General features: G+C 37.2%; 1 protein-coding gene across 1 annotated transcript in view; it reads right to left on the bottom strand.

Moving 5' to 3' along the window:
• Positions 1–21,898, bottom strand: part of SORCS2 (sortilin related VPS10 domain containing receptor 2) — a 536,027-nt gene that overhangs the window by 23,342 nt on the left and 490,787 nt on the right. The window contains exons 15-23 of the mRNA XM_030239088.2: positions 21,219–21,339; positions 19,791–19,924; positions 18,945–19,073; positions 17,058–17,229; positions 13,206–13,392; positions 9,242–9,375; positions 7,964–8,087; positions 6,171–6,283; positions 4,445–4,570 (exon numbers count right to left, since the gene is read on the bottom strand). Of these exons, the coding sequence (XP_030094948.1) occupies positions 4,445–4,570; positions 6,171–6,283; positions 7,964–8,087; positions 9,242–9,375; positions 13,206–13,392; positions 17,058–17,229; positions 18,945–19,073; positions 19,791–19,924; positions 21,219–21,339 (1,240 nt within the window). The remainder of the gene's footprint in view (positions 1–4,444; positions 4,571–6,170; positions 6,284–7,963; positions 8,088–9,241; positions 9,376–13,205; positions 13,393–17,057; positions 17,230–18,944; positions 19,074–19,790; positions 19,925–21,218; positions 21,340–21,898) is intronic.

Genomic DNA, 21,898 nt, shown 5'->3' with positions numbered 1-21,898 from the left:
TGAAAGCACTTCTCAATGATGAGCTGAAATCTAAAAGAAATTCAATATTTAAAAATCAAGCAAAACTCCAGAAGACATAAAAGCTGAAAACATCACAATCTTATAGCAAAATCTTTCTTTTTGATTACCCAAGTCTTTACATTTACCCACCATGAGACAGACAGCAAGCAATTTGCACGTGCTATTGGGTTTACTTGGGTCATAACTCACACAATGCATAATCCATATAAAAGCCCCAATTCTTCTGACCTATCAGAAGAAAATCTGTGATGTCACTTTGGATTTTTTGCCATGAAAATTAACTACTATTTAACAATGAACTGCATGTCATAATTTACCTTTCCTCCTTACCTATAATGGAATAAATTCCATTCATAGCTATTTTTTAACAATACTCCATAGAAATAGATACATTCATTCATGTGGAAAAAAAAATCAGTATTCCTCCCATTTTCCTCCAGTGGATAGAGCAAAGTGAAATATGGTCTTTCATATTTTTATGGAGCAGAACCATTAAATATACCCTCACATCCTAACCCCGGATGACAAATTGTCTGAATTATACTTTCTACTTGCTTGTGTCTTCAACATGGTCAATTTTCTAAAAGATCAAAGCTAGTTTTATACTCTATGCCTCATGATTTGGGACATGACTTCCCAGAGGATGCCAAATTAGAAATTTGCTTTATATCCATGAAACCTTCACAAGTAACTCCTTTTACGATATTATCAATTATGGTGCTCATCTCTGACAAGCTTTTGAAGTATAATGGATAAAAATCCCTGTAGTCCCTCTCATACTATGGACAGAAACTATACAAAAGTTCAAATATCATCATTCTTTTTGAAGAATCTCTAACTTCTGAAGGTATGCCACTGACTTTACTAAATGTTTTTTATGTGGGAATGACTCAACGTAAGGGTGAAGTGAGCATGGCTTCAGTTATTTCACAAGACAATTACAGCAGATAGCTCCTAAGTATTTATCTTGTTGCCTAAAGCATGAAAAGAAAATGGAGATGACAACTCCACTTAGGAGTTAGGAGCAACTCCTCCTTAGAATTAGGAGGCTTTAAAGTGATGCTGCTATGAATGAATAAAGTTTCTTTGTATCAATCCAGGGTCATTCCTGAGTTCATGGTGTACAGTGCCAGAGAGACAACTACTTTAGGTTAACTGACTTACAGCCAGTGAATGAAATTTCTGAGCTCCATAACTTTTGATTCCTCATATTTTCCTGGCAGGTTCACAAGGAACCCAGCATTTGGTGTGGTTTTTGCTTAAGTGATTAAGACTTGTTTGTAATTTAACTCCCCACTGCTGGATTCATACCCAAATCTATATGAACAACATGTCCTCAGGTCCTCGGGTCAAAAAAATTGAATCTCATGTGAATCCAGCCAAAGGTTCTGGCTCACTTATTTCACTGACAGACTGATGTTTTTTTCAGTGCTCATGGGTTGGGTTTTTTTTCTGCCCCATGGTATTTACTGAGCTCCTCTCTAGACTTCCTAACTTAAGGTTCATATACCAGCATTTGAATTTTCCATCTTTTTGTTCTACATCCTTTACAATGACAATATTTGAACATGTGAACACAATGGCTCCTGCATTGTAAGAATGTAAAAGAATGGAAAATAATGACTCTGTTCAAACTCTTACCCACTTCTACATCTTGGGGTCTGACTTTCCCTTTTTGCCAAAGCAACTCACTGGGAATTTTCGTGAAGTAGTTTGTCTGGATAGAAATCTTCCTCAGAGCCCCTGCCTTCCAGATTATAGTTTAATTACATTTCAATTGACTCTTTCAACTGGACTCATCCCACCTGACATTAGACATGCAGTAGATGTGCATAAATTAAGCAACCAAGTCTTCTCTGGAGTCAACAATTAGAATGGAAATTGACATTTCTCTGTTCTTGAAAGCAGGTTAAATCACAGTCAGCTTTTATTTCTCCCTGCATACATTTGAAACAAAAAGGGCTCTTGTCAGAGTGAAATAAAATTTCAGAGTTTCCAAAGGGCTCCTCCTGCTGCACTGACAGCTTACTTACCATCTTTGTTATTGATGGCTTTTATCAGTAATGATTCATATTCTACATGACTAACCCAATAAACAGTATCACATCCCAACACTCCATGTAAAGCACCCATAAAAACTCCAGCAAGCAGCTGTTCCCTGCCTGAGCAAGAAATTATTGCCTTTAATCTTTCTGAAATAATGTAATATTCCCAAATCTAAAAGGTTTTCAGCCAGGAACAAAGAGGTTCTCTTTAAGAAATGACATTTTATGACTCTGCCTAAGTTAAGGGTATCAGGGACACCTCCTCCAAATGTGCAGGAAACATTCTGCATTGCTGAGTCCTCACAAAAGTGGCACAACTCTGACTTTGAGAACTGGCTTGTGCAGTGTGACAAAGCACATCTTTCCACTGATTCATGATAAAAATCTTCAAGATTCTCTTTTAGTAACAGAAGGGAATGTAAGGAATTTTTAAACATATGACAGCATGAGTATTTTCTTGCTGACTTACCAGAAGCTTTTGCTTCAAAGTTTATTCATACAGGGTATATTTTCAGGATATTTCTCAAGTCACAATATAAAACCAGAAATGTAGGTAGCTGTCACAAGACTGGCTGAACATCTCTACAGCACTGTACTCTACAAAGCAATCATTGTTGAGATGTGAGACTGGTCTACCTGACTTATCATCCTACTACAGCAAAGGCTGCTGGAATTGCTCCTGTCTCCCTTGTTCCTGCTCCAGCCATGGGTCTGACCTGGTTCATCCTAACAATGTCAGAAATGTATATTCTGTAATGTTCATCCTAACCATGTCAGAAATGTATATTCTGTAATGTTCATCTAACCATGTCAGAAATGTACACATATTCTCCAGATTATACAATTCTTTCCCCTTCCCTTGCTACTCTAGTTCCAGAAAACCTTTGCAAGATCTTACTGGAGAACTAATTACAAAACTGTGTCCTGCAACACTGCTGGGACATCCCCATAGCCCCACTGAATGGAAGCTTGTCCAAATCACTTGCAGCATGGGATTGCTCCTCTTTATGCTTTAAAGTAACTCACATGATGTTTCATACACAAACATGAGAAAAACCTTGAGACAGAATTGATTTTAACTGATACTCTTTAAGCTGCCTTGAAGCACAGCACTAATATAGAAATTGAGATTTAAAGGGAACTAATATATATAACACTTTGAACTGAAGTAAAATGTTTGTACAACCAAAAGAATCTATCACCATTAGTTTCCTTAAATTATTGAACATATCCATTCCCCACAGGCTCAGAATAAGGAATTTCCTTAGAAACTTCACCTTGCTTCCTCAAGAAATGTAAATTTTCAAATAATTTTGAAGCGGTAATATTCCCCTGGCTGAAAGCCTTAGTTCATGAATGGGTCTCTACAAAAGAAAAAACCTGCAAAAATTAACTATTTCCTGCAACATAATCAGGAATTCAGACTCCCAGGAATTCTCACTGTGATTACATGGGAGAACAGTAAGGGTGTCTGTCAAAAAAGTAGAAAGCTTTGTGAACTCACACACTGTAATGATAGACACCTGTTCAAGTACTTGGACAACTTCAACATACTACTTTGGACCTTCCAAAGTATAGCTCATGAACTCCAAACACAATCTATTGGGTCAATGTTAATAGGAAGAGCCTTGTCTTACCTACTTCTCCAGCTCTTTGGAGACTGTGACCTTGTCTTAAAAAGCTGCAAAATGCCCTTCAAAGTTAAGGGTACCTTACACTGATTCTTTGTAACTGGCAGGACATGAACTGCAAGGTACAGGCACAGAGCTAGGATCTGTTTCTTCTCTATCACAGCAAAAGGACAAATATAATAAATTGTAAGTGACAAACAGTCTTCTGTTTTCAACCGGCATGAAGTCTTTTACTATAGAGGAAACATTGTTTGAAAAGCAAGTGGGAAGAAACTAATGTCCAATTTTCAATCCTGTGTTCACTAAATTTGTTTTGTTCCAATTGAAAATGACATTTTCTTACAAGGGCAGAAAATACTTGCTTGATGTTCTTTACATTATGGGTCAATGACAAAGGGTTTGTGTTTGTTTGGACCTGAAATCGAATTTCCTTCTGAAGACAGTGCAGAGACTTTGCTCTATTGGATCGTCAAAGAATGACATGCATCTGTTTAGAAGGCAGACCAATATTAAATATTCTTGAGAAACACACTAATACCAGAAATAAGTAGATTTTGCTGGTCTGGACACTGCCAAACACAGCAGACATAGCTGCTGTAGCATTCACATGTATCCTGTCAGATGGGAGTGAGATCTTTACATAGGCAGGGATCACCTCTTAATTTCATATAAAGGCAATGAGAGTACAGCCATTTATTGCAAAACAGATGAAGGCTGTCCTAGGCAGATGGGAATTGCTCTGGTTACCTTATCACTTGTTATGCTTCTCTTCTTTTTTGGCTGATTTGCTGGTAGTAGCACATGCAAGTCAGCAGCTGTGGGCAGACCAGGTTTCACAACTGTCATGAGTGTTTCTTCAGGTATACTGGTCTCCTGTGAAGACAACACAGGCACACTTTGGTCTTATATAAATTACATATGTAACTCCACATATGGCTTTTAGATTTCATTGTTCAGATCTTTAATATCTAAAGGAATTCCACTAGAAGCTGAAACATGAACAAAGCCAAACATAAATGTACTGAAATGTGAGTTTCTCTGTGAATATTGGAAGACCTAAGTGTTGTCATCACATTAAAGCAATTCAGTGGCATCAAGAAAAGAAGCAAAATGAAGAGGTTTTTAGGTTTTATCAGAACTCTGCAATGGCTGAGCACTTCTGAGGTAACACACAAAAAAAAATCCCTAGTGGTTTAGGATCCTTTGTGGGCCATTCAGACACAGTGTAGACTTGGAAGTGCATATTCATTACAGCTAACTTTAGCTTCTGAAGGTTGCTTAGGAAGGTGCTTAATGGACAGAGAGAAGTCCTTCAATGTGAGACTAAGAACACTCAGGTTCAGCTCCTGAAATGGTAGTGAATACCTTGATTCCCCTGCTGAAAATCAAGTGCATCTCTTTGTAACATGGTTTGTGCAAATTTGTCTTTTATTCCCAAATTTCTCCATGTTTGTACAATGCAGCCACACAGTTTTAGTGACCATACCCTGGGCACTTTCCTTGGCCTTCCTCAAACAGATTCTGAAACTCCATTAAATTGTTCGTATACTTTGGCAAATGTTATAGTAATTATTAAAATGCAAGAGTTATTTTATAGGGGAATAAAATATTTTTTCACTGGCACTATTGGAACTCATTATGGAATAAGTTGAAGTTGATAAAAGCAGGAAATTAGTTGGACATTTGATAAGAATCTCAAAGAAAAAAAAGTGAGAAACTCTATAAAGTCAAAAAAGTTTAGAACCTGATTTGCACGATTGCAAATCCAGGATGAGTAAAATGATTTAAAATTGAAATATTTTATAAAGAATGTCAAGCTGTACCTCAGTGCTACTGCTCTCATGAAAGCCAGTGTGTGCACCCTCAGTTGCTGGCAGGGTGCCTGTAAAGCTCTCAAGCCCAAAGTTTCCATGAGGTGATATAATGCCACAGCACTGTTGCATAGTTTGTATTTGATCTAACCTACAGGATTCAGCTGTTCCAAATCCAGATTTCTTTTGTGAACATGCTCTGAAAAATAACTGTACAATTTGTGTGCCATATATGATACATAATTTCCAAAGTTACAGAGCAAGCATAGGAAATTCTTTCTTTCTGCTCTGCTTTTACACGATTATATTACACACTGCTTAGCTTCTAAATCTATCACATTTAAGCTACTTAACTCTTCCTGCTTTGGAGTCAGCAGTGTTTGCTGATATGTCTATCCCTAACCCCAGAGAGCAATATTTAGCATTAATTGCCAATAAGGCTATGTTAGACCTAAACTGTCTTTGTTACAACATCATCATCGACAGCTTGCACTTAAAAGTGACACTAGGCTCAAACCTGCATGAAATGTGGCTCATGAGGTTTACTTTATTATTTTTCTCTGCCTCCATTTCAAAATACCTTCTAAATGAGAAGGTATTAACTCAACCTTCAAGCTTTACAACTGGTGAGGGAACATTTTATGACCAATCTGAAGGAGCACCTTGGCAAGAAGTCGCGTCACCACCCGCCCAATGTCTTCCCTCCACTCTGGTATGTCGGGGTTGTACATGTCCAGGTCCTTAGAAAACTTCAGAGGAAGAACATGAAAATGATCTAGAAAAACAAAAAGAAATAGCAAGAAATAAACCAGATTGCAAAAGGGGTTTGATAGCACTAAAAGTCTCTGTTTAGCGCTCTGTGCCGTGCAGCACTGCAGTATCTAGGACCCCTGCTGCTCTCTGTTGTCAGGCGTTCAATTCTTTCTGTATTTTCATCAACATCATCAAAATTGTGCCCAAAGAAAAATAAAGGAGGAAGAAAAGGAAACAAAGCAGATTTACATAAATGCTCTAGGGTCATAATGTTCCAAATAATTTTCCCCAAGCTCAATAAGGGAGTATTAAAAAAAGTCATTGGTTTCTTTTATTTGGAATGATAATGTACCAATGGATTTTATTCTCACTGAATCATAAGTATGTGGGGCTTTTTCCACGAGATGTTTCTGTTTTCTGTATAAAATGAATACCCTACTCCATAAATTAGATATGAAAATAAGAACAGAAATTATATTACAAAGGCTAACTACTTCCTTCTTTGAAGAAAAAATAAAGCAAAGGTACATCCACAATATTTCTCTGGATATTGTCAAAAATACCTGAAATACTAGAAATGGGATGAACCTCAGAAAAAAGTCTCTGAAATCTTCCCTTTCTCCCTGCAGGATCCTTGGATGAAAACTTAGGGAACTTAATGCAAAGTAAAGATGGAGAACCTCTGGAATGCACAAGTCAGACTTGCTTCCCCTCAGTATTTCCAACAGAATTTTATTTTAATATGGCTTTCTTTTTCAAAATTTTCTTTACTTTCCTGATGGCCAGTACTTTCATGCTCTGGAATGACAGAGCCATTGATGTAGTCACACTAAGAAGGTTATACTTCTAAAGATTTCTTAAAAAGCTGATGCATTTATAAGTGGTAATATAAATATTATATCTATTTATCTTTGAAAATGAGAAGGTTCACAAAAGCTCCATTTAGCATAAGTGGGGGTTTTGCCATTATTTCAAATTAGTAAGGATACTAAAAGCAAAAATAACAGAATCTTGTACAGAAAACAGAGATGTATCACATCTTGTATTGCACGATATCTGAAGGCTTTTAGCTCTGCATTAAAATAAAAGCTTTTATACTTATCAAAATTCCCACATGTGACAGCACAAATACAAATGTAAATAATTTCCCAGCACTGCATTTTTCACAGTATATTCTGCTTTGTCACCACATTATAAAACACAAAAAATCCACACCAGGACGCAGTATGGAACAAGAGCTGAAGGGTTATTTAATAATTACAGCAGAGCCATATTTGATCCAAAATCTCAGATAAACATCAAGGTAACAGGGACATATTGTGATGAAAGGCAATTATTTGACATGGTTTTCAATGATGAGAGCATTTTCTTTTTTTTTTTTTTTTTCAGAGGTATTTAGACTACTTTACTTACAAATTTTGGGAAACTTTCTATCACAGACCAAAATATCATTTAAACACATATAGCATCTGGGAACCAGAGTAACATTTAAAATAAGCAAAGGAAACCAAATGTTTTAACTTCCCATAGAATCCCACTGTTCAGCTTTGTGGAGTTATTTAGTGACTGTTCATGCTTCTAATTTTAACAATTTTAGGCATTAGATTTAATTTTACAATAGGCTCACTTGTGGTAGGGGTGGTTTTAGAGGTCCAATAACAATATGTATGAAACAACAAAAGGAAAAATACTAGTTTCTTACCAAAAACATGGACAACTTTTGAGTCCTGAAGCATAGAGCTCCCACAGGAAACTTGCACTGTAACTCTGACATCACCTGTCTCAGCAAACTTTGTCACCAGAAAACTCTCCAATGTAAGCAGTGGCTTTAAAAAAAACAAAGAACAGTTGAAAGCAGAATTTCAGCAAGAACCATGAGAACAGTGCTGGAAGAGACTGTTGTTAAAAACAACACTAAAAAAATTTCACATCAAATTTATATTTTCCAGTATTTTATCAGATTGATCAATAACAATTTTCAATATAGAATTTTTCTTTCCCTAAAAGGATCCTATACAATCAGAATAGCAGCCAGATGAGGAAAACATTTCTTTTAGAATAATCAGTCAAGCATTATATTTTCAGTCAGATCCCACTGAAATAAATGGAGTCTGAGTGAGACTCAACAATCTCTACAAGATCATATGAAGCAACTCATTTGCCTCAAAAAATCTAGGGTATGTCAGGGTCAAAAGGATTAATGATGTCAGCTCAGAGCACCAGACCACAGTCACCTCTAAGGTGGAGCTGAGATACTCTGTTCCCTTACCATATCCTTAAGAATGACAAAACCTTTCACAAGACCCTCAGTGCCTCTTCTTGCAATGGCAAAGTCAATAATGATGAACAGAAACAGGCTGGGATTTGGGTAGACAGCACATTCACAAGAAGAAAGTTCACTGCACTTATTTGAAGCATTCCTCTGTCACACTTAGTCTGCCTCATAAAGAAAGTATCTTATCTGTTATTGGAAAAATTACCTTAAAAGAAATTACCCAGCTATACAATAAATATTCCCCGACAGAAATACTTGGATATTTAATGCTCTAGGACGTGTTTATATGGATTTTGTTCACCAAATGAATAACTCTAGATTGTTTGAATGCTCTCAATGTTTTGATATCCTTTAAGATAACACATTTATTTTTGATATGACAGTTCTTTTAGAGTCACATAAAACATTTATCTATACAATGAAAAAAAACCCAAACAACTTATATATCTATATTTGTTCAGCTCTTCAATTTACATCACTCCTGTTATTAGCTTGGAAGAGCATAAATCTAAGTTTCATCATTCACCAGTTATGATCCCAAATCCATTCCCCTCTAAAAGCTGGGGGTTTTTTCACAGGTAATGAAGTAGAATAAATTGTTGTTTTCCCCCACAAGCAAACAGTTTAGAAATTGAAAGAAAGGGACAACATTTATTGGAAAGAGTTTGAAATAATCTCTTGAAATAATCAAAACAATTTGTGTACCTGAAGATTGTTTCCTATCCACCAGTAGAAAACTGTCAAATTAGGGTTCTTAGGCAGGATGATGGCTGTCAGGTTCACCTCCTGGTTTCTCCCAATGACCGGAACCACTTCTAAATTTAAAGCCTGCAGTGGAGCTGAACAAAGTTCAAAAAATATCATTGAACAAGAATCCATCAGTTTATTAACATGTCCTTCCCCAGAAGCCTCCCACCTGTTCACCATAAGGTCCTGAATTTATTTTTCCCTCCCTCCTTTCCTCCCTTTTTTACATCCATGTTGAAAGCTATGGACATAATTGGAAAGACCTCATTTGAAAAAAACATCCCCCAGATGATCCCCAAACCCCTCAAACTCTTAAAGCAATAAGACAGATCAACAAAATGGGCTTCTCTCATGCCCATCCTTTTCATTCATGTCCAATTTGAGAACACATAAACAAATACTCCAGTTAAAAACTGGAAAAGGCAATCTCAGCTCTAATTTTTTTTCTTTTTTTAAACTCAGTAACAAAAGATCAAATGAATAGAAATCTAACAAGTCTCAAATTGCTAAGGGAAAATCAGAAAACTGAAAAAGAATGCTGCTGACTACTCATTTTCATTATAAAATATCAGCTGTTAAGCTCATGCAAAAAATCTCATTAATTCATGCTTTAGATCTGTACATCAGGGGATCATTTATTTGCAAATCAAAATAGATAACCTCTGGACTCCAAAATGTGCCTTAGAGTAAGTTTATTTCTTTTCTGAACTACTAAAACCCTAAACATTACTATTTGTTTAAAAGAAATGCATCATTAAAACAGTTTTATCTGCTTGTGTTATGTTTATTAGTGTTGTGTTGTTTCACAGTACAATAACTGTGTTGAAAGAAAGTCTTTCCCTCAGAGGTTTCCCGGTATATCTTTATCAGAATGTCTGAAGGTAAAAGCTTTTTAACAGTACAATATGATAACCAGAATTTAACTTCACCTGCACCAGCTACCTGGGATATGAAACCACTGTATAGATCAACATTTGTTCATTACACAGAATTAATATCAACCCACCCATTTCTGTTCCATTCTAAATATCTTTTAACTCATTCAAAGGTTTTTCATCTCAGTGCAAACTTAATGGTCATTAAAACTGCTCTAAAGCATTTCTCATATTTTGTATCAGGGACTGAATCACTGCTGGTTCGCTTCTAATTTCACTTTGACTAAACTGACTGAATTTCTGAGAGCAAGTTGTCCAAAGCCCTTTTCCACCTCACTTCACTTGGTCTGTGTGGTGCTTCATCCGAATGTAAGGCTCCATTTTACTCTGCATTTTCTCCAACAACTCTTTTACCACCTACATGAATTCAAAAAATGTTGGGTGCTTTAACAAACAAAATTTCTTCAGTAGCTGCCGGAGGAGTAAAAATTCTTCTCCAGTGACAGTGTCTTGAAGAAAATTCAGAAATGTTAGGAATTTCATTAAATTTGTTCCTACTAGAAATAGATTTTCCTTCTTGAAGGATCTGAGAAACATTTTTGCTTCTGCCATAAATTCGTGCTTTCACAGAGGAAACTGATTACTTTGAGATATGGCTTTGTTCCTGAAGAAGATTATTTTCTTTTCCAAAATTTTTAGAGGCCAAATTGTTTGGTACTTGGATGATTGCTGCAATTTCAAGTTTACTGTTTCTATATATTAAAGAGATGAGAATAATTACTGCAAATGCTTCTGCTTGTCTCTGTTACACAATTCCATAATGCATTTGAACAAGCTTCATGGCACCCTTAGGTGTGTACAATTAAGACTGAAGTTACATGATTTATATTTAACTAAGTTAAGAATTCCATAGTTTCCAAAGTTCCACACTATACTTGTCACGGTTCCATGAAAAATAAAATGCATGCAGCATATGTATTAATCTATGTATGCAGTTCTTTAGTTCTTTTTATTCTGAGTTCTTGGGCCTCTACAGTTGCCTACTCACATTTATGCTAATTCTAATTTCTAATTTGTAATTTCTCTTGTAGTTCATTAGAAAGTTGTAGATTGTTTAATCTGGATCAGAAAGTATGATTTGTATGACAGAAAAAAATTCTTGTAATTGTCCTGCATTACAGAGTATCCCATAGCAATGTGGCAGAAGGGAAATTACTTCCTCTACCATTTGCCTCTGAAAAAATTCCCTGGGAATAATACATCAATTGGAGACTGCTGACTCCTGAAAGAAGAATTCTACAGAGACCCCTGTTTTCATGTTATTCCACAGTGAAAAATGTCCCTTAATGGCTATCAGTGTCTCACTAGAATTTAGAAATTGCAGTTTAATTAGTGCCAACTAATTTCCTCAAATCTTGCAATTTACCTAAAAGAATTAAACAGAGCACATCATGTGGAAAGCATTTACTCAAGCAGGCTGTGTAACACACTTCCATGAGTCTGCCAGTCTTTGTGCAGCATCCAGGGGCAGGCTTAGGAAGGGATCACATCTGCCTCAGTGCCCTGCTGTCTCTGCACTTCAGCACCAAAGTCCCCCGAATGCACCAGCCATTCACTTGTGTAAAACAACTCTGCTCTCTGCAATTTTAAAATCTGCTGCATAAAAGGGAATCAACATCTTTCAGTTTTACTGTTTATTCTAACACAGGGCATGTTAAAAGCACACTTTGAGAAAGTCTTCTGCTTTCCATCAGGCCTTGCTACTGCTTGTCATTCTCTGAAGGGTTAGAAGTTATTCTTGGAGAGAAGAACATCACACAGCTTTTTCCTGTTCATTGCTTGTATAGATCTACTATTTCTTTGCCTACTCCACTTCTCAGCACCTAGAAGCTTCTCAAATGTAACAGTGAAGCCCTAAGTAATTTATCTGAGCTCTCTGGAGTTGTCAAATGATTTAAAAAACAAACACAACAAAGAAACAGATAATGAAACTGAGTTGTAAAATTTGATTCTGATTCTTTCTGCTTGATATTATCAGGAGACTGGTCTTTATCACGAATGTGTTTGGCTTTGTCAGCTACTCAAAGAAGAACTGGAAACTCTGAACTCAAGGACACACTAGCAAAATGCAAAAATATCAGCAGTCACTAGACAAGCTGACATAAAGCAGATGGCTCTGTGCACCACCTGGTATATGGCTCCAGTGATTTCCATTGCTTTGGGATTAGGATGGAAGACACACCACTCACAACAGAGGGAAACAGACACCTGGAGAATGCAAGATGAGTATCTTTCCCTTTGATGTAACTTGTTTCTGAATTTTTTTGACGCATCTGAAAACAGGCAATAGCTGTCTTGAATCTCAAAGGAAGAGGAGAAATCAGTTCCACTTTTGAGTTTCCTTCTTCATTTCAGTTATGAGATGACTGAGGTACATTAAGCTTGCAATGGTGCATGATATTCCCTGGGCCATGCTATCCTTTATTTTATATCTGTTTGATTGTGTTTTTTCAGTCTTAATTAAGGAGAGGAAGAGAAGCACAAGTCAAGTAATACTGCCTGCAAACATGAAGTTATATCCAAGCACCATTTGAAACTCTGTGAGAATTAACTACCTTAAAATTAGATTTAGAACCACTGAGATTTTGACTAATTTTTAAAATCATACTAGAACTCATGTTTGTTAACTTGCACCTGGAAGCTCTACAGAGACATAGCTCAAAGTATTAAATTTTAGCTGCTAAGGCTGACAAGGGGTGTTGAATCAGGAAGATGGATTAATCCTGAAATTCATACTGAGACATGCTTGTTATTTAAAAGATTAATAGACCATCCTTCTGCCAAATCCAAACAAAACTACTTCTGACCTCCTACTGGATTAGGTTACAAGCCTCAGCATTAACAGCACACAACACTGCAGAGCTGCATGAGGATATTGAAAAATACGGTCTTTCCTAATTGCGACTAGCAATTTTCTTTCCTCCTTCAAAGCTGACACGAGGTTTGCACACAGTGGCCAAAGTAAGAAAACCAAAGAGCTGATATACAGTTGACTTGGACGAACACCACAGCCTCGTCATGCCCAGCCACGTTCTCAGCCTTCACGGAGACGCGGTAAATCCCGGGGTTCTCGTAGCGGTGACGGATGGGCTCTCCAGTCATCGTCAGGTTCACGTATATCGCCTTAAAGCCATCCCCAAGATCTACCTGGTATTTGGTACTCAGTACATCACCCTAAAAGGAAAACACATCGAAGATATCTGCAATGGCCACGACCAAAATAGACAGGACACATGTTCATAACCTTCTACGGAACCACAACAGCGATTTCAGCCCCAGCCAGACATCTTGACCCAACTGCAACAGCTGCAGTAAAACCATGGCAATTACATTAGTGCAACAGATGCTGTGTGCACTAACAGAGAAAATACCATGGTTACAGAGCAAGGTGCTGCCTTAAAATTATATACCCCAGACCACTAACCAAGTTGTAAGGCACAGAAACCATCACTCTTCTATTAATGCAGCTGGACGTTATGTAAAATAAAGGTGCAGGGCAGCCCCAGGTTCAAAAGTGATGCTCTTGTGATTGTAAGCAACTGAAGATTGCTATTTTAGCAATGTCTTACTCATCACAAAAGCTTCTAGCCTTTGTAATTATAAAGTAAAATTAATTGACTTAGACGTTCTTCACAGCACTTTCCAACCATACCTTCTCACTGTCAACCATGTGGCCTTTAAGACCCAAGCTGGAATCTTCACACAGTTGTAGAGTGTTACACTGAGCTACCAACATACCAAGAACTGACATGCTCTGGTGCAAAATGAGATGCATGCTTAATAAAGCTGAGTTTGGGAAATTGTTTAAAAGTCCAATCAAAAAATTCTGTCATGTCAAATAGCTCATGGAATTTATAATTCATGATACTTCTGTTAAGTGCTCTTTTAAGTGACACTGTGTTCCTTAATTTAGGCCTAAAGTACCACAAGGCTGATACCACTGTCAGAGGACAAACATGCCCATCACTCATGTGGTCATGGCAGAGCTGCTCAAGAAAGAAATCAGGCCTGTGCCACATGGACTGGTCATTTGGATGCAGTCAAAGGAAAATTTGTTTTAGCTGTGAGCAGCAACACTTTCTCAATACTACTGACAGCACTGCTTGAGAAAGGGGCCCTGACTCCTTAACCTCCAGCAGTGTGGATGTTCCTGTTTGCTTCCCAGAGATCATGGCTGGCTTCAGGGCCAGGCTTCATAGAAAAGCCTCTTTGTTGTGGAAACACAAGTATAGATTTCCAAAACTATCTTTCCTCTAGGAAAGGAACGTATACACCCGTATGCTGGTCAAGTGACATGAAATGTCATCAAAGCAGAAAAGTATTGACATTAAAGTATTCAAAAATCACTTCATCTGTCCAAAAGCCACTCTCTGAAATTGCTTTATTTCAAAATTTAATCCTAAAAGGCAGCACGAATGTAATTCATTTCATGATGACAATGATCAGTGATTGCAATAATCTCCCCAGGAAACTGGTGCATTATCCAGAATTCTATTCTATTCTATTCTATTCTATTCTATTCTATTCTATTCTATTCTATTCTATTCTATTCTATTCTATTCTATTCTATTCTATTGATTTAGCAGGACAGGTGCCAGGCATCTAGTCCAGCCCTATGCTTTTTACAAGAGAGGTTGGACCAGATGATCCTTGAGGTCCCTTCCAACTGTCAGTCTATATTTCCATGATTATTTGAAAATCAAAGGAGGTACCATGCCTAGAACAACATATCCTGCCATTACAAGAGGAAGGAAAACATACTATTATTTCCTCCTTTTATTATTTTGTAGTGGGGATGATTTTCTTCCATGTTTTATCACATGTAACACCTTCACTTATAAAGTCAAAAAATACCCATAATAAGGAACCTCTAGGATTATCAAATACCTAAGCACAATATTTCAAGACCCATAAAGCACTGTGAAAGCTTCTTCACTGTGAATAGTTTTTTTCCCAAATAGCATTTTTGTTTTGACAACAGAAGAGTAGAATTTTGCAGAGGAGATAATATGTTATTAAAGTTTAAAGCAGAAGAGTTATCTCCTTGCCAGCAGTGTGGTACTAAGTGGAATCTCTTTAGATGACATTAGCTTGCATACAATTCTTTTTCACTCTATCTAATACTAACAAGTGTACATGCATATTTTTTCCAGGTGAGACAGAAACCAGCATTGAAAGACAGTAGAGGAAGGTTCTCTTAACATTTTATTCTAATAATTTCCCTAGTGTAAAGATGAGGGTGCTTTCTTCAAAACACCATGGTATTTCTATTTCCTGACCAGTAAAGACAGAGTATGAAGAGATAGCAAAACAGTAATGAAGGGGAAATGCAGATAAATCTATATGGAACTGGGGCATCCACTTCCATAAAAAATAGGAGATTGTAATGACATTATTTATTCATATATTCAGCCAACAAAATTTGGGAAAAAATATGACCATTTAGGAAAAATTATGACTTATTTATTTCTTATTATTTCTAAGGACAGTTGCAAACTGCCCAAATATACCAGAGGCCTGCTTCCTTCCTCTCTGATATTTGGTATTCCTGTACCTACCAACAAGCATTCACAGAAACTAGCAAAATAATTTTGTTCACCAGATAAAGTAGTATATTTTGGTTTGTTGTAGTAGAGCTGATTTTTAAACTCAGTAATTGTTACGAATTCTCATTAGACTTTGTCATTCAGATTAAGTCCTAAGCAGTGCTCAGAACATTTGAGTTTAAATATTATTCTTAGCCATAGAGGGCACCAAACTGCTATATTTCTTCTAAATCTATCTTCCTCTTTGATGTAGGGAGCAAAGACTTCACCAAAAGACACAGCAAGGGATTCTCTTCAAGATGCCTTATTTCTGGGGATTTTTGAATAATTTTAAATGTTTTTCATATTGCCACAGAGATTCATTAAAGCTTCAGTAGGAAGAAAGTCAAGCTGCCAATCAAAATCATTAGAGTCCAAATTGTAACCAAATGCTCTAGGCTCACAATAAACATTTCCAAACAAACTCTAAAAAGAGAAGGCAGCAGGACTTGCCACACAAACTGTTGGGGCACTGCATGCACTGGGACTGAGCCTGCAAAGCATTAAGCAGCCCAGTGTTCTGCACGTAACCTTCTTGATTCTATTACAGAAATAAATCCCAAGTGCTCGATTTATACAGCACAGGTTTGCCAAAATGTGTGAACTTTCTTCAAGTTCTTGCAAACCAGTGGGGTTAGCCAGGATTACAATACTCTGGTAACCTGAGCAGAGCAGTTATAGCTTAATGCTGAAAAACAAGCATGAGAAAACAAACCCATGGCAAACAATTCATCCAAGAGTTACTCACTGCTGTTGGTCAGGGCCTTAGGGAATTGTCTCTCAATAAACAGAAAAAAACCCTGTATCTTTGGCAAAACAACTAATATATAAAAATATTCTTATGCTGAGCTATTTTCTGATTTCTGTAAGGCTTTGCCTCATTCCTTTTGAAAGGCTGATTCTCAAAAACACCTAAACCCAAGCATTAAATGTTCTCTCCATTTTTGTTCCTCTCTGATACAGTACTTGAAATTTTCAGTCCAAGAAGACTTTGGTAATCCAGTTACTCTGACTTTCCAAGAAACCAGTGCCTTTTCTGCTGAGGAGACAAATCCTGTTCTGCGGGTAGAATTTGAAAGTTCACTGAGTTTACTGGCTCATCTTATTCACTTGAAATCAAGTTTCAGTATTTAGAAAGCTGTTAATCTTTGTCTCAAGCACAAATTAATCTTCATTCAGCTGCAAAACAGGTAGAAATGAAACTAATCCTAAAATCAGTGATTTAACTTCCATGCAGCCAATGTTTACTACTACCTGCTCTTGTTGGACAATGAAGGTGATGTCTTCCCCAGGCCTTACAGCCAGACTTTCTTCTCTGATGCTGATCTGAAGTCCTTTGGGAGCAATCAATGGACACATATGGTGTGCTAAGTTCTGCTGCAGGTCTACTCCACCTTCACACACATTAGAAACAACTTTCCTGTACCTGCAAAAACAGTAAAGAGTGGGCACAGTGAATTGGATGTAAGCCAAAGAATGCCAGAAAAGGCACCAAATGCATGTGTGATTGAGGCTACTGCATTTTCCTATGCAGAGAAAAAGAAGATTGCAAATGATCAAAGCCAACTAACAACGCAACTATTTTTATTGGGGGTACTTTCATTGCCTTTACTGCTGAAGAAAGAGGGTGTGGAGCATGGATGAGAATTTCACTTGCATGCATTGGAAGAGTCTGTGTTTTCCAACTTAGAAACATGCCTGACTCGCCCTCGGGGACCTAGACAGTCTGCTGTCCTTTCTGTCATCCCCTTTTCTAGCATCCGAGTCTTCAATACTCTAGAGGTCTTGGTTCAAATCCCAAAGATCAGGAAGAAATTAGACCAAGCTTTTACATTAACCCAGAACTAATTGCTTAACTGCTGCTTCCAAATCTATTTGTTTCTTAAAACACTTAAAGCATTTGTGTAATACAAGCATATAAAAGAGTGAAAGGACTCACACTTTTAAAGTGCTAATAATGAAATGGTCGGATGTGTACTGTAATTATTTACAGATCACTTTCACACAGGTATGTTATTTTTAAACATCCTTTACAATCAGAGTTACATTTCATTCTTTTGAATTCCCACTCTGTATATCCCAGCTGTCAGCTGCAGCCCAAAAGGCAGCATTTTCCTCTCTAAGGTAAATATACACAGAGTCTGTGGTTCTATTGCCAGATTGGACATTTCAGCATTTGGTTCTCATCTCCACAACCGACTGTGATGGTGTTATGATAAGCCAGAATAGATGCCAGCTGCAAGTTATTCTCAGCACAGACGTCAGACTACATTGTAGTGCATATTCTATGCAGTATTGTTTATAGTTACTAAAGCTTTCCTTTGATTCTGAGTATCCCATATGGTCAGGAAAAGAATCTATTCCCCACAGAACTCCTTACCCTTACGGAAGTGAGAAACTTGGAAATTCTGGGAGATGCTGTCAGTTCCTCAGAGTAATTCATTGGATCCAAACTGAAAATTACTCTGAGCCCAAGAAATGAGCTAAAAGGTTCATGAACATTCCTATCAGAAGTGTAATATTAGATACAAAATATTACCAAAAAAATTGAAATTTTGAAAAGATGGCTCACCCTCTTCTCAAATGGATTAGTCTTTAAACTGCTGTGAACACACAAGGCATTATTTTCCTTTCCTTAATCTGTAGGAACTTTCTGCTCATGCTCTGTGTCAGAATCAGAACTTTTCCATTTCGCTGTTTTTACAGTTTGCCTAATTTACATTTCATAGAATCATAGACTGGTTCGGGTTGGAAGAGACCTTAAAGATTATCTCTATTGACCCTCCTGTCATGGACAGAGACACCTTCCACTAGATCAGATTTCTCAAAGCCCCATCCAACCTAGCCTTCAACACTTCCAGTGATGAGGAATCCACAGCTTCTCTGGGCAACCTGGGCTAGTGTCTCACCACTCTTACAGCAAAGAATTTTTTCCTATTATCTAATCCTTCAGTTTAAGGCCATTTCCCCTTGTCTTGTCACTAGGTATCCTTGTGTAAAGCCCCTCTCCAGCTCTCTCGTAGACTCCATTTAAGTATTTAAATATGGGTTTCTTTCAAACCACATTTGAGGCTGCTGATTGAAATATTCTACCCCTCTCTGGAAGCCTCATCAAGCCCATGGAATGCAAAATCAGCTCACCCAGTGCTGCTGGTGTATGCCTGCCCCAACACACAGTCTTCAGGAGGTGCTTCTGGGTTAAACCAAAAGTCAGCAAAGCATTTGCTCGACTCCAGCTTCAAAGGTGCAGAGCGCTCAAACCCATAATCACTGAAAAACATCAACAACAAACATTTAACTACTTCACTCTGTAATCCAGTTTGGGGTGAATGAGACTACATTTTTCAAAGTCAATATATTTTTTCAGTGTTATTCTACTAGATGAACATACAAGTTGATGAAACCAATTCTGTTCTAATTTCAGTGGGATTTGTGTACACTTGGGGGAAAAACTGGTTGCAATTACTTTGTCAGTTCTGCAAAATTACCTCCCTTGGTAAAAAACGATTTTTTTAAAGGTTTCCTTTGACACTCAGACCAACTATATCTTATCTTTTCTTTTTTTCTTTTTTTTCTTTTTTTCTTTTCTTTTCTTTTCTTTTCTTTTCTTTTCTTTTCTTTTCTTTTCTTTTCTTTTCTTTTCTTTTCTTTTCTTTTCTTTTCTTTTCTTTTCTTTTCTTTTCTTTTCTTTTCTTTTCTTTTCTTTTCTTTTCTCTTTCCTTTAAAATTAATTCAATGGTCATTTTTCAAGTCTTGATCAATAGAGAAAAACAGCACGCTCTGTTCAGTCAGGTGAAATAAATACTTAAACATGGCAACATTTTTAAACAAATGCAAATGTAAAAGAAACCCCTTATTCAATAACAGGTTTTTTATTTGCTTATACATGGCTATGGGAACAGGGGCAAAAGGAGGAAAATAAACCCATCTCAAACTTTATGTAAATATTTATTAGAAATAAGTCAAAAGGTCCACAGACAGACTCACCATAAGAAATCAGTGTTCACACATTCACAAACTTTGGATGTGAGAGCTGATGTGAAACTTTTCCCTTTAATGCACCATGATGAAATCTTCCTCTTACGAAAGCTTCTCTGCTGGCCCATGATGCAACGATCACCCTGAATAGCAAAGCACCAGACTTACTGCAACAGAACCTCCACAAACAGACCTTGTATTTTCCTGAGAGAGGCTGGTCTTGCTGCCAAGACTATAAATCTTATCGACCCTCTGATCCTCAGATATATAGGTATAAAAAGCCCTCTGCTTTTATACAGCCCACTGCTGTTCACTAAGAGGTCATTACAGAGCTGTAACATAGGCTATATTTTCAGGACACAAATCTGAAGATGCACATGAAAATGCAAATGCAATTTATGTTTCATGAGTGTCCAACCTGTATGCAAAGCACAGAATGGCCATTTAAAAATTTAATCTGGATGCAGATAGCTGAATTTCTCTAAATCATCATATCTCAGGTTGGCTGTCCATTTGAAGCACCAGCCATGAGGACACAGAATGAACTCTCTCCATACACACTCCACTGGTAAATGGGCAGCTGCAAGTACTTTGTCAAAGTCATTTTAGTAGTTTCTAATTTCTTAAAGACATTTCAGTGCCAATACCCCAAGATACTGTTACTCTTTGGGCTCAGATCTGTGTAACATTCTTTGTATACACACAGCAGTCCTAAACAGGAGATGTAAAATTAGGCATGAGAACTAGGAAATAAGAGCTGGAGTAACACTGAGTAGTATGCAGAAAAAACCCCAACCCTGGTGGAAGAAGCAAGACATAAAAATCAAAATGATTATGAATAAATATGATGTGTTCCATTTAATAAAAAATCCCACCACATATTGGTCTCTTTAATCAGTACATTGTACAGAGAATTTAGCTTCCGGAAAGTGGATTTGGCCAGAGTATCATGATTAGCACAGCCTTAGTGCAGTACTGCAGAAAGGGTATTGCCCAAAACAACTGAACTCCATTACATGATTGGTCCACTGAGAGCCTAAATTACTTCTGGAATGGACTTTACTTATGGCAATTTGTATATGAGTATGGTATGTGGTCAGGAAGTTGGCAGAACATGACTGCATGTTAAAATTGTTTCAATCAATATTACACACTTCACTTTATGGGACATGCTTCCCAACCCAGCAGGACCACCTATTATTATGGCAGCCCCCCAGATATACTTCTGCCTTTTTTGGGACACAGATCACACAACCAAAGGGAACATAAAATCCTCTCTGACTTTAAACTCATAAACCTATGCAAAATCAGCATAAGGAGACTAAGCTGGGGGTGTAGCATCCAAATTCAATTTGGAAACATTTTCTCAGCACACAGCTCTTTATGAATCTGAAAGCTATGGAAAAATTTTGTCAGTTGACATAAAACCATGAATACCTGAAGATTTGTGAGCTCCCAAGACTCATAGTCTTCATCAGTGCACTCCCTGGGGAAGGATGGTCTGAAGTCCACCTTCACCAGTTCCCAGTCCGAACGGTAGCTGATATGTCCAAAGACTCTGAACAAAAGACCAAAAGGAAACTTATTTCAAAGAAATACCATACAGCTGAGATTGAAAATTTCAGTCTTATCTTTTCTTATCAACAGTCATAGTTCTCTGCTAAAAGGTCCCAGGTTAATTTTTCTTCCGCTTTTATTCCTCTTCTATGTACAATGAGTCTAGGTAGGAAACAACTATCAACTGTTTGAAACTTTACAATGAAGACATATAACCCATATGTTAAAGGTTTTTTCCCTAGCAAACTACCAAAAAATTTATTAGGGAATGATGTTTTCTAATTTGGAATAAATTTTTTTCTCTGTTATCTTGCTACGTGAAACAGAGAGAGCTCCCAGATTTTGACAGGAAGCTCAGATCAGGAAGCAGAAACTCAGATCACCAGAGTCAGTTTCCAGCTCTGTCGCTCATTCCTTGCCATTTGCAATTTCTTCAGTTGTTTTTCTTGTGGGATTTTGTGTTAATTTCTACTGTCTTCAGATGGCAATGTGCTATTGTTAAACTCACAGCATTATCATGATATTTTATTAATTTCTAAGGAATACATTATGTCTTCGCA

This window comes from Serinus canaria, chromosome 4, assembly GCF_022539315.1.
Source record: "Serinus canaria isolate serCan28SL12 chromosome 4, serCan2020, whole genome shotgun sequence".
NCBI classification, from domain to species: domain Eukaryota; kingdom Metazoa; phylum Chordata; class Aves; order Passeriformes; family Fringillidae; genus Serinus; species Serinus canaria.
The sequence above is the reverse complement of the archived record's forward strand: the minus strand, read 5'-3'. Positions and strand labels throughout refer to the sequence as shown.